The sequence below is a fragment of the Acomys minous genome, assembly GCF_964271855.1.
Source record: "Acomys minous genome assembly, chromosome: 2".
Classification (NCBI taxonomy): Eukaryota; Metazoa; Chordata; class Mammalia; order Rodentia; family Muridae; genus Acomys; species Acomys minous.
This window is the reverse complement of record NC_140484.1, coordinates 26,249,767-26,263,954: the sequence shown is the minus strand read 5'-3', so window position 1 is coordinate 26,263,954 and position 14,188 is coordinate 26,249,767. Positions and strand designations below refer to the sequence as shown.

At 39.0% G+C, this 14,188-nt stretch overlaps 1 protein-coding gene across 2 annotated transcripts in view; it reads left to right on the top strand.

Annotated features, from left to right (window-relative positions):
- LOC311592189 (lipase member K-like) overlaps positions 1-13,533 on the top strand; it is a 29,826-nt gene extending 16,293 nt beyond the window's left edge. For both annotated transcript variants that reach the window (XM_084772249.1, XM_084772250.1), the window contains 4 exons: positions 2,771-2,917; positions 5,529-5,600; positions 8,236-8,307; positions 12,311-13,533. In XM_084772249.1, coding sequence (XP_084628375.1) covers positions 2,771-2,917; positions 5,529-5,600; positions 8,236-8,307; positions 12,311-12,550 — 531 coding nt within the window. In that variant the 3' untranslated portion in view covers positions 12,551-13,533. The remainder of the gene's footprint in view (positions 1-2,770; positions 2,918-5,528; positions 5,601-8,235; positions 8,308-12,310) is intronic.
- Positions 13,534-14,188: the final 655 nt, after the last annotated feature.

Below are 14,188 nucleotides of genomic sequence, written 5' to 3'. Positions count from 1 at the left end.
TTTATTGACATTCTTAGTTGTACCTACCATATTATGTATTCCACAAAATGTCCCATTTGGTGACTTTTCATTGTCAGTGTTTTTTTCCCCTTCGGATTGCTCCATTGTTCTTATTAAATTTAGTTCAATCCATTTAAGGACAGGTGTAAGGATTACAGTCCCATTGAAGTAGCCATCTGCTTCCTGGCCTTTGTGGCTGTGAGTAAGCTATTCAGTGATCCTAAACTTTGCTTTTCACATTTATAGAATGTGTAGAATCTGCCATTCTGGGATACTCATTGAGATAATATGTGTAAGCATCATTCTTGGCCAATAACATGCTCAACACGTATTGCATGTTAAGAAATTAATCAAGCTTATTTTAGCTCTCAGTGCACAGCATTTGGTGTTTAATCGCTGCTGCTCCCTTTCAAATCCAACCTTGCCCCTGAACATTTATTTCTTTATACTCTTGTCCCTTTAGTTTCTTTTGAATCAGCAGTTCACACAGAGCATTTTCTCTTTTTTACTTTCTCTGTTTTACTTGATTGTTAACACTATTTTCCTTTCTTAAAATAAAAGTTTATGATTCAAATAAGCTAAGCAACCTTTCTCAGATCATCCAGGAGCTCAAGATTGTTCTTATTGGGCAACTAAAACAAAGTGATGATTTGCATATCTGCAATGATTTCTCTGCTGTTTTAATGGTAGTGGTGTTTTTGTCTGGGCCTGTCTAGCTTGAGCGTTGCTATAGTCATTAAGATGATTTGTAGAAGCATCTTATCTGGTTTACCCACAACCACAATAAGGAGTGGTGCCATTTTATTTATTTATTTATTTGTTTATTTATTTATTTATTTATTTATTTATTTTACAGTACATAAAAATGGCTCAATTCTCACAAAGATGCAAAGATTCTTACAGGAATCCTGTGCCCATTGTCATGTAGCAAACATGCCCTCTCCAGGACCAATCTGGAATTACATCTCCACAGTAGTGTTTGTCCCCCTGGAAATGAGTGCTGAAATTCTGCAGTACTTTACCACACTCTCCGTTCGGTCAGGATGAAGGGATAAATTATTTGTCCTTGGATAAATGCCTAGTGGTAGCTACACCAGTAAAGTACAAGATCTCCATGCTATTTCTGCCTGCATTTGGGAAAGCTAAGAACAAGGGCCTGTGTAATAAATATGGCGTCTTATTTCACACATGTTTGTGCCTGACTATATGAATTTACGGGCTGTTTCATGTCATTTGCATTTTCCCCATGTATGGATGGAAAAGGTATCGATAAACAGAAAATAAAAACATTCAGTTAATTAGTGCTTCCTGGTTGAATTGCTTATTCGTGTGAGAATTTAGGTTTTGCCACTTAGAACACTCAGTAGGTGTCAATATTCTTTTAAAACATATATATGTTTAATTGTGTTCACATGTGGTCACATGTTATTAAATTATGATGTGTACAGTTACCCCGAGTTACAGGTTGGCAAGTATAGTAATTACTAGGATTGCATAGTAATTATAACAAAATGACAAACAGGACAGGATGAAAAGATGCTATCTGCCATGGCCTGTTATCCCCCTCTGACCTAAAGAATTGAGAAACATGGACTGGTTTTTTTTAATGTCATTCTTTCCTTCCTTTTCATTCCCTTCTTTTTTCCTCTTTCTTCTCTTTCTCCCTCTCTCTCTTACTTCTCTTTTCTTTCTCCTCTATGTCTTTTTCTTTGACATAAAAGTCATTTTACTTAGATCATGGTGTCTTATATATTTTATTGAAGTTTCGCAGACCAGTAAATATTTATTAAATAGGAATTCTCTTCAATTTTATAATACATTTTTTCAAACAAAATTACAGTAAGTTATACTATGTAGGAGTTTATTGGCTCTAGTTTACCAAAGAAAGTATGAGAACTTATAGTACATTCAGCAATAAAAAATAATACACATTATGATTGTCTTTGCTGTTATTGTTGTAATGGTGAATAAAGGTTTCAGGAAAAAAATCTGTGCCAGTTTTGATAGTAAATGATTGTTTATAAAACTTTTAAGAACTAAAATTCATCTTTTCACCCCACCTGTAACTTATTACCTGATAATATGAAATGCACTAGGATGAAATAAAAGCAAGATCTGACTAACACACGCAGGGACTCAATATTTTCTTGTGATGTGATAGATTTCTAGAATTCAAAAGGCATGTTCAGCATCCTTGCAGCCTTGCCTGAGATTTCATCAGTAGAGATTCACTGCTTAGGGTGAAGCTTTTGTTTCTGGGAGGGAATTAGAAGGACATGAAAGGAAATAGTTGTAACGTGTTTCAGTCACTGGGTAGGATAATAGTTTGTCCAAAACTCTTTGCTAGGTTCTGGGAATCCCGTTAGGCGTTCCTCAAATGTGATCATTAACTTCACTGTCATTCTTCTGGGGAGGTGCAAATTTTTCCCATTTTAATAGTTACAAAAACTTAGATAGGTGGGAACTAAATTCTTCTTAAGTTGTAAGAAAAAGAATAAAGAGAATCTAGAAGCACATAGGGATATTTTCTTCAAAGTGGTAGCAGTTCCTGTGCAGGCTGTTCTCTAAGGAAACACGCTCACAACATCCCAATGAGAGTCTCATGAAATCATCAGGGAGTTAGGAGTACTAAGAGACAACATTGCACAAGCCTCCTGGTTTCACCCAGGACTAGTACTGTTACCTCCTGGGTTGCCTGGATGAACAAATATTCTCTACTCTTGACATCCATATTTATGATCTTTAATGATCCTTTGTACTTACCTTGCAGATATTGTTTGGTGACAAAATGTTTGCCACTCACACATTGTTTGAACAATTCATTGCAACCAAAGTGTGCAGCCGGAAGATATTCCGTCCTATATGCAGCAAATTCATATTTTTTCTATCTGGATTTGATCCCCAGAACTTAAACATGGTAGGTATAAGTAATCACTTCCTGGAAAAACAATTATTTTGTTGCATAAGGGGTTAGAGTTCACTTTGTATTTTGTGGAAATCACATTAGATGACCTTTGTTTTGTATTTGGAATGTCAATGGTATCCTCCTGGCTCCAACCAAGGTTGAGAGTTGATTATTATTTATAAAAAAAATAAATAAACCTTTGGTAAAATGGCTTTGCTGACAGAGCTTCTAATTCTTACCATAGCTAAAATCCCACCATTAAAAAATCTCTTTTCATTATAATTATGACTATTTTGGGCCTACTGAAGTAGAAACTCAAGGACTAATTCTAGAATCTGCATCTCATACTTGTTCTGAGTAAATTTTACACATCCATGGGAAATTTGGAAATCTTTATCTTGTGAATCACCCCTAAGTAAAAGAGACAGATCTAGATTTTCGGTGACAGCTATAAACAGGATGCAGCAGTGGGCTCCTTTCCTTTTAAAATATAAGTAACTACCTTGAGGGTTGAGGAGGGGAAAATGCAGAAGTTACTCTTCACTTCCCAGCTAGACATGGGCTAAGTTTATGTGCCAGAGGTGGCACACAGCCAAAGATGATCCCCATCTATCTCATAGACTTCTGGCAAGAACCTGCTCTCCCTTTATTTTTTTCAATATCAGGTTCTCACTAAGTTGTCCAGGATGGCCTTGAACTTACTCTGTAGCCCAGACAAGCCTTGAATTCATGATACTCCTGTCTTAGCCTTCTGAGTATTTGGGAATTGCAGGGCTGGCAGCCAGTCTCAAAGCTTTTATAAAAAGGCTTGTTTTATCCAAACTGTGCCTGCACCACCGCCTTTCCATAGGCTCAAGTCAGGTCTCCAGTGAAATGTGCTTGCTAATCATGGGGATGTAAGAATGTCATGTAGAGCTAAGATACAACCAATAGACCACTCATTCTCCATGGTTGTGGGGAGAGCGGGCACTGGCTCTGAGAACAACTCTGGGACACTTGATTTGATCATTTCCCCTTGGTGGGGAGGCTTGGCAGCACACAGAGGAAGAGGAAACAGGGTATCTGGATGAGATCTGATAGGCTGTGATCATATGGTGGGGGAAGAGGCTCTCTTCTGTGAGAGGTCTAGGAGAGGGGGATAGGGCAGAAGAGGGAAGGAGGGTAGGAATGGGAAGATAGAAGTGAGGGGATAACAATTGAGATGTAATCCATATAAATGATAATAAATTAAAATTTAAAAAAAGAATGTCATGTAGATGTAAACATGTCACATAGGCAGAATGAAGCTAGTTTCATAAAGACTTAATAAGGCAATAATCCTTGGCAAAAGAGCCCTCTTTGGTCAAATCCCTTTTTGACTGGCAGATAAGGACTAGATTATGAGATATTATAATATCAAGAAAAACAGTTAGTTTCATGAAACACAGCCAGAAATCCATTGCAGTTTTTTGTGGAACTTGAAAATAATACTATTACTAATAAATAATACAGATGTTCTGAACTTGATTCATGACATTTTGACTGTTTTTCAGTTGTTTTAGATTGATCATAAACAGATGTAATTTTGAAAAGTGTTAAAATGATTTTGATGCTCACGTTGCCCAATAATGATAACAACAACAACAACAACAACAACAATAATAATAATAATAATAATAATAATAATAATAATAATTTCTCTATTTTTCCGAGACATGGTTTCTCTGTATAGCTTTGGCTGTTCTGAACTCGCTTTGTAGACCAGACCGGCCTCAAACTTACAGAGAGACCTGCCTGCCTCTGCCTCTCTGAGTGCTGGGATTACAGGTTTCACCACAACCCAGCTGAAAAAATAAGTCTTATATTTAAAAATTAAGTTAAAAGTGTGAAAAGAAAGCATCTTATCTGGAATAAGTCTAAATATAGTAAAGAAAGTACATCCTACAAACATTCAAAGGCCCCACAGAACATTTAACACATTTTTCTAAATCTATCAGTGAATGGAAACATGTAGATGTGTTCCCATTGTCTTGTGACCCAACATTCTCTTAAATTTATTTTTTCAGATTTATTTATTTTTATTTTGTATGTATAGGTGGGTACCCTGTGAGTTTTGTGCTTGATGAGGCCGGAAGGGCGCATCATATTTCCTATAACTGGCATTACAAACTGCCATCTGAGTGCTGGGAATCGAATCTAGGTTCTCTGAAAGAACAGCCAGTGCTCTTAGCCACGGAGCAAACCCTCTACCTCCTCAAAGCTTTATCTTAATGTCCTTTTATAAATGCAAAGTAAAGAAGAGGGCCACTGAAGTGTTTATCCCCTTGACTGTGTGAGGTGAGTCCAGAAAGAGAGGGTCCATAGCCCTCTCTAAATTCAACCAGTCAGATGCTCTGGGTGAGCTGAAGGGGGTTCCTTATCCAGGATGGAAAGCAAAGTTATGGGAGGAGACTGTTCTTAAAGATAGACTTCTTTAAAAAAAATAAATATATATATATACTTCTTTGGTTGCTATGTCCGCAAAGATATAGAAAATGTCTTTCCATAAAGATAATAATTATAAATAGAAAGTTGAAGTGTTTTTTTCACATGTCTGCACATGTGTTAATGAACAGCCTGTAGCTGAGAAGTGATCTCTTTTCAGAGTCGTTTGGATGTGTACATGGCACAGGCTCCTGCTGGAACGTCTGTTCAGAACTTGCTGCACTGGGCCCAGGTACATGTTCTCTCTCCCTGACTGGCATACACAAATGTATACAAAATCCCTGAGATGTGGTCCCAGGGAGTTCCAGGCAGGGTGTGCAGGGACCTGCCTCTCACGATGATGCTTCCTCAGTCAACATCAACCTCAATCAGCGCCAACCTTTTGGTTACCTTTGCTCCCTGTCTGTTCTCCGTGTCTCCAGTGCCCGGGTTTGAAGCCTGCTTCCCACGTGTTTGTCCTTGGGTTCCTTCCGTGGCCTGTTTGGGGGAAGGCTTGTACTTTCTCTTCTGGGAAACCGTGAGCTTTGCTAAAATAATACCATCTATTCCAGAAAGACCTGCTCATCTTCTAGTTAGCCCACGGGGTATTTCAGAGTGAAAGAAAAAAAAATGTTTTATTCTGAACAAAGGGAATCCTAGGGAGGGAGGGAGAGAGGGAGGGAGGGATTAAAATAGATTAAAACAGTTTGTGGGTTTGCCACTGTTATATTTTTGCTTGATAAGGTTACTCAATATCCGGTAAGCTCAAGATAAATCAGGTTCAATTAAGTTGTATAACTCTCTGAGCCAAGAGCTGCATGTGCTCATATTAATTCTTTGTGTAACTTGGGCTGCACTCCAGTTCAGCCCCTTCAATCGCTTCCTTTTAAAGGGTTGAACAAAATAAGCATAAGCACATCTACCTGTACGTGAGAGGAAATGAGAGTGAGAGGAAATTTCATTTTAACATATATACTAATATCCTGTACCCGCTTTAAAGCTAAAAAACGAGAAACAATTACAGATAGTATGAAAAACACTGATGATCTCTGCAAAGTTTGGAAGTTTCACTTCTGGGGAGATAAGAGTTTGTACTCCTGTGAATGGAGGCTGGCCTAAGCATGGAACCTGCTACTGGTGAGGCTATGGGTACCACCTATAAGTTCTGGCCTCCCTAGAAATGCAGTTCACGGTCCCAGTTCATGAGCGCATACTACTTGTTCTTCTCCGTCTTCATACCTGATTTCTTTCACCTCACTGGGTTCGTATGAATTTTTTAAATTAAGGCCATTACATCCCCATCCTACGAATATTACAGTCAGTGCCTTATGCATCATCAATTAGACTCTTCCCTTTTACAGAAGAAAGGAATGACGGGCATACATTTGTTCAAAATGTACAGACAGCTAAGGCGAGGGTGATGGTGCTGAACTAATTGTAGTGGCTGGTGACTATCTTTACACTAAATATATTTACACTAAAAAACGTTTAAGATTCTGGAGCAGAGTGAGTTGGGATTTTCGGATTAGGCATTCTCAATTGATAAAATTCATGCAAATACTACCAAAAAAGCCCCATTTTTAAAAAACCTCTGAAGTCAAGGGTACAGCTGGTCTTAAGTAGCATACTTGACTTGAAGAGATGCCAGTGAAAGGCATTCTGTTGCATACTGCCGAGGGTTGAATGCTTTATATGCGTCTTCCTACTTAATCCCATAGGCCAGTTAGAAGAATGCTGTCATCAGTCACACCTCATAAATATCTTGTCCTGCATAGAAGATCGAGTATTCATTCAAACCTGGATACAAAACAGTTTTATTAGACACTAGACTTCAGATTCTAAGTAGTACACTGTGTTGCTTCTCACCTTTTTTTTTTTTTAAGTTTTTCGAGACAAGGTTTCTCTGTGTAGCCTTGGCTGTCTTGGACTCCCTTTGTAGACCAGGCTGGCCTCAAACTCACAGGGTTCTTCCTGCCTCTGCCTCCCTGAGTGCTGGGATTAAAGGCATGCACCACCACGCCTGGCTGCTTCTCACTCCTTAAAATATGTGAAAATTTATTGTTTTGCTTTTTCGTTTTTTGAGACTGGGTTCTATAACACACATACATACTACTTCCATGAATATATATATATGACATTTTATATTTTTATTTATATAATATTATGGGAGAAAAATTTAAAATAAAATGATTGAAACTATGAGTGGAAAAAATATAAAGTACACACTAAGGAAAGAGAAATCCTTCTGAGGATAATTAAATTAAGTGCTTGATATAAATCTGGAGTATCTGCCTCCTTAATTCAACAGGGGTGACAGGTGGGAAATAACAGAATCATGGAAACTGTAGTTTCCATGGATATACTTATTTTTTAAGTCTAAATACCATGGTGTAAAGATAGCCATTACACTCTCCAGTGCTTTGTTCATGCTTATTCCTCACAAAACAACACTAGGCTTAGTCCTGTACAGAAGTGGCAAGCTGTCCACATTTGCTGAAAATTTTCCTAATAATGACAAAAACACTTAATAATAAAGAATTCATTCATAATAACTTAAGTACCAAATTGTTTAATAAGAGCCATAGTCATTTTTAGTGTTGGAAATGTGTGGCCAAAACTTCTTCTATATACAGATATAAATTCCTGAAATTCAACATGTAATGCAGCATTTTAAAGCATTGTTATCTCCAAATTTTCATCCAAAGATGGGTGTGGTGGGGGCATAAAATGTTTCATAGATTCTGTGAGTTTTTTTTTTTTACTTGATTTGTGTTCTAATGAGTTGACACAATATCAATGTTCTTTGTGTATTTCTTGCTCATTAATTTTACATGTACATTGCTTTCTTGTGTCATTTTAATGTGCCCTTTTTTCTGTTTTTATTGTAGGCTGTCAAATCTGGTAAACTACAAGCTTTTGACTGGGGCAATCCTGACCAGAACATGAGGCACTTTAACCAGGTAAATAAAGATAACTCTACTCAGCATCAGTGGGATGCTACCAGGAACCGCGAGAACAGCCTCCACTCCAATGTTTAAGTAGTCACTACTTCCTGTAGGCTATGATGGGCATTGCTCATTGCTGCCAGGGCACAGTGCTTCCTGGAATTTCCTGTGTGATGGCTCATTGTTTCTGATCCTTTGTTTCTGGGCACTTGAGGTAAACTTTGTTGCCCTCATTTCTCTAGATGCTCTAGGAAGCAAATTCCCAAATAACTAGACTACAACCCAATGATTTCTGAGTCTAAAATGTGTTTCTCTATTTTTCTTTCATTACCCATTCCTTTACAGGAAAAATGAAACAAAACAAAATGAGAACTCTCTATATTTCATTAACACTGTTTTAAAGATAGAATTAGAAAACATGACCCCCAATTCTAAAATAGGTCTTCACACAACGAAACTAGCATTGCTCTAATAGGTCCTCAGGAAGTCCTTTATTACATTTAAAAAACCCAATATATGGATCCTTTAGGATGTATCAATCAAAAAATGTCATCTTTGGGACAACTGATATTATCAAATGGGTAATGTAATATTAAAGCCTTTCTTGACATCATATATAAAAATGATGATGAATTTAGTGAATATATCACACTGAAAACTATATATGCTGTTGGCTAACGCTACTCTTTTTTAACTATGTTGGGAGACCCAATAATTATTTTGACTTCCTGATGGCAGACTGAGCTAACTCATAAAACTGTCATAATCTTTTCAAAGCTGCAAAGAATACATAGTATAAATACATATTTTCAATGTTTTAAAAAATCTGGCTGTCCTCCTAAATGTCTATAGTTGAGTGTGCATGGGCTTGGATTCAGGGACAGGCACCAAACATACACTATGGCAGACTATGCTGTTTCTCTCTGTTAGTGACTACCTTCTTTGTTCCACCAAGTTTATAGCTTCTTTAGGAAGAGTGTTTTAGATGCTGACCTCACCTTATGGGTGAAAGTAGGATCAGAGCTCTAAACTTCATCTTTGTACTTACAAAAGGAATAAAAGCCATGTGACTGGGGTTCTGATATGGTCCCTTGCTTAGAACTCTTGGTGGGGACTCACATGGAAGATGGACTCTGTATACTTAAAAGGTAGTAGCCTTAGTCACAACTACACTTAATGACACCGTGAATTATATGGGTATAATTACCAGCACATAAATCACTAGTGAGCCTACATTGCTAAAGATGTGATTTCTGAATAAATACACATAATTTCTATCTCTCACTGCCAACTTGAAAATAAACTAAAAAGTCCTGGCAAAAGTTACCAGACACCATTTTAAGTCAAATGATAATGTTTATTTTTGATTTGCCATCTTCTCAATGCCTACCTTCTAATCAGAGCAACAGTTTCACTGGAGTAAAGAAATGTCAGCTTGAGGGACTTGGGACTGACTCTGATGCTGAGCTCTTGCCAGCGCCAGTCTCCCAGGCACCAGCCGTCAACTGAAAGTGACACTCAACGTGACTCGAGCTCTGCCTGTCAATCACTTTTTGAAGAGAACTTGAGATACACATTGTCTTTGTGATGATCTTCCCTAAGCACAATTCTACTGAGCTTAAGAAAAGAGCTTCCACGAGTCCTTGGGGTCTTCACTTTTGTCCATATTACCTCAGGACCAGAAGTCTTATGTTCATGGTAAAGGTGACACCAGGTTGGCTTGTAGTGAGGGCTGTTTTGCTGGCTTGAAGATGGCTGTCTTCTTAATGTGTGTGCTCATGCGATCTTTACTCAGAATATGTTATGGGAAGTGAAGGACACAGGAGGGGGAGATGGAAGGAGGGAAGGAAGGAGGGAGGGAAGGAGGGTAAGCTTTTTTTTTTTTATGACCAGTTGGACCAGTTCTGTAGAGTTAGAAGGAGAGAAATGCTTGGAACAAAATTTAACATTAAATTATGCTTACATTGGAGATTAATGATTCAACTTTAAAATGTAAGGAGAAGAAACTTTGTCCTACAGAGAATGAATGAGAATGAGACACTATTTACAGTAGTCAGTTATTCATTTGCAAATAGCAGAAACGAACTCCCTTTTAGGTATTTTAAAAAGAGCTCTGGTTTTCTGCAGGATCATCAGCTCTTCTCCCCCCTCTGTCTTTGCAGCTCACTCTCAGTCTTGCTCAGACACTCTTATTTCCATTCATTGGCTCTTTCCAAAATAGTGTTCATATGATGACTTTACACAGTCCCTTTACACACAGTTCTTTCCATTTCAAAACCAAAGGAAAAGCCATATTTTCTCTATAGCTATAGAGAAATATTAATCAGCTATTAAAAACAAGGAAATCTTGAAATCTGCAGGCAAATGGACAGAACTAGAAATGATCATCCTGAGTGAGGTAACCCAGACCCAGAAAGACATGTATGGAACATACTCGCTTATAAGCAGATATTAGCCACATAATACAGCATAACGACACTACAACATACAGACCTGAAGAAACAAAATAACAAGGAGGACCCCAGGGAGGATGCTTAATTTTCATTCAGAAGTGCTAATAAAATAGACACCAGAAGCAGTTGAAGAGAAGGAACACGAAAGGAGGCTACCGTAGAGGTCCTCTGAAAGACTGCCCAGCATGGCATCAAAGCAGATACTGAGACTCGCATCCAAACTTTGCGGTAGAGCGCGGGGAGTCTTATGGAAGAGTTGGAGGATAGAAGGACCTGGAGGAGACAGGAGCTCCACAAGGAGGTCAATGGAGTCAAAACATCCAGGTGGTGGGTGGGGCCGGTGAAGGGGGAGTTCCTGCAGAGATTGATGCACCAACCAAAGCCAACGCATGGTGAGGACCTAGACTCCCTGCTCAGGTATAGTCCAGAGGTAGCATAGTCTCCTTGTGGGTCCAATAAAATGGGATAGTAGGGGCCACCTCTGAAATAGACTCTGGTACCCACTCACTGATCTCTTCCCACTGGTAGGGAGTCCTTCCACCAAGGAAGAGGATGCAGGCAGTCCAGATGAGACTTGACAGGCTGACATCAGATTATACAGGAGGAGGGCTCTCCCTTTCTGAGGACTAGGGAAGAGGGGAGGGGGGATGAGGGAGAGTGAAGGTGGCACCAGGAGGAGACCAGGCAGGGTGCTACAACAGGGCTGTAAAGTGAATACATTAAAAAGAAAAAAAAGAGCAAGGTGCTAAAAATTTTTTTCTGGCCCAGTTTTAGAGCTGTTCCCCGATGCTACTGTGTCACTGCAGCAGAAGGACCAACTCCTGGTCATTTAGACCAGGGTGTGTTCTATATCATTAAAAGGAGGAATGTGTAAGGGAAAGCTGGCTATACCACTCTATTTCCATCTACAGATCATTCGCTTTAAACATAGCTCAAGTGTCTGTTTCCATGTGTTGGTAGAAATGCTCTCTTAAACAGCCTGCTGATACACAGGGGTCAAAAAAGCCACTGAGCCCAGATTTCTGCATGTAAGAGAGACCTTTATCCTTTCTGGTAACTACTGAAAAGGACATGCTCTCCTTCCACATTCTGTCAGAAAGAGAAACCCTTTCTTTTTAGAGACACTCTCCGTCAAGTATCTGCCCCCAAGTGCAAGTTGGGAGTGGATGGTTGGTCTTTACTTTCATAATGCATGATTGCGTGAACATACTTTGTTGGATTCCTGCCTACCATGATGGGGGAGGCTTTCCTCTGCTGTGTGCTCCTGCCATAAGGCACTGCCTCATAACAGGCCTAAAGGCAAACTAGATATACAAAGAAAGACAGCAATGTCTGAAATAAGAAGAACATGTCGTCTTTGTTTGTTAGTTGCTATTCTAAGATATATTATCAAAGCAATGGGGACCTGACCATACAATATTTTCGTGTTTATATATCATCAGGTGAATCCCAATTCGATGGATTGGAATTTGAAAAGTTAGCTCAATATCTAATGGGTTTATTTATTTTCATAATATTGTTCTTTCTGCTCCCCTCCCCCTTCCTTTCCCGCCCACTTCATTTAGCTTACACCTCCTGTGTACAACATCACGAAGATGAGGGTCCCAACAGCAATGTGGAGTGGAGGAAATGATGCTGTGGCAGGTGCTAAGGACACTGAAAATCTGCTCCCTAAAGTTGCCAACCTCATTTACTACAAGAAGATCCCCCACTACAATCATATGGACTTTTACCTTGGACAGGATGCGCCCTGGGAAGTTTACCAAGACCTATTTGGATTGATGGAAGACTATTTGCAAAATTAAAGGCACTCTCTGAAATCAGGTGGGTGTCTTGCAGCAATAATGAGACAGTGACACCTCAACAAGTCTCAGTCTGTGTTCTCCTCCCCTGCTTTTTGTGAGGAAGAGAATGGAGTGTTCTTTGCAGCCAATAGCATTTGCAAAGCTGATAGATTCTATACCTATGGCTAGGTTACTCTATTTGTCAAAAGTGATGGAATTCAATTACCTCTTTACTTTAGAAGACATGGCATCCTGTTTAAGCAATATAAAGTAGGAGCCTTTTTTTTTTTTTTTTGCTTGAAACAAACATATGGAATAAGAAAGCCACATGGCAAGGAACAGTGAATGGTTTCTCGGATCTGAGGATGATCTCCAGCCAATGAGAAGCAAAGACAAGGACCTTCCATCAATCTGCAGCCAGAAGAAGATAAGTTCTGCTTCAACTCTGCTTGAGTATGGACGCTCATCCTGTTGTATTCAGGTTCCCCATTGTGAAGGCAGCCTTGGTTGCATCTCATGAAACCCAGGCCAGGGGCCTCCTGCTATATCATGGCTACATTCCTGAACTCCAAGACAGTGGCATAATAAATGTGTTCAGTTTCAAATTATAAACTTTGTTCTAATCTGTTATCAGTAATAATGAGCTGCCAACTATTAAGATTTAGCTATGATATAATAAATGTGATATTTGAATCTGTTAATTGTATAATGATATTAAGTATACTATAATTTAAAGCATTATAATCTTATAATTATATAATATTAAATTAACAATACGTTTATTGCACTATATTATATGTTAAGTAATTGCTTGAAAACTTGAAATATCCTAATCTTAATTTCACCAAATACGCTTTGGTCTAATACACTTCCTTGGGCATTTGATCGTACATTATTAATGACTGAATCATTCAGCACATATTGATATAAAAAAAGTCTTTTTGCTATTGTGAAATTTACGTTCCCATGTTTGAATTTTGTTGTTATTTTTCAGGGTATATTTTTACTTCTGTTCTTTTTTTTTTTTTTTTCATATATTACATCTTGACTGCTGGCAGTTTCCCCTCCCTCTACTCCTTCCAGTCCCTGTCCCATCTCACCTCTCCCCAGATCGACCCCTCCTCTGTTTCAAAGAAGATAAAAGAGATGGAGGAGGAGGAGGAAAAAGGGGGAGAAGGAGGAAGTAGTGGTGGAAGAGAAAGAACAGACATCCCAGGGATGCTACCAAATATGGCCTAACCAGATACAATAAGACTGGGCACAAATTCTCATGTCGCAGCCAGACATGACAACCCAGTAAGAGGAATAGGGTCTCAATAGCAAGCAAAAGAGTCAGAGACACACCCCACTCCCACTGTTGGGAGTTCCACAAGAACACCAAGCTGCACAACCATAAAGTCCAATACAGAGGACCTAGCTCAGACCCTACAGGGTCCAACTTCGTCACATCAGTTTTTGTAAACTCCTGTGAGCCCTGTTTAGTTGGTTGTGCAGACCATGATCCTTTGGTGCTCTTGACTCCTCTGCCTCCTGCTGTGCTTCCCCCTCCCACTCCTGTGGAGTTCCCCTGGCTCTGCCTAGTGTTTGGCTGTAGGTCTCTGCATCTGCTCACATCAGTTGCTGAATGAGTTCCCTCTGATGACAATTATATATCTATGA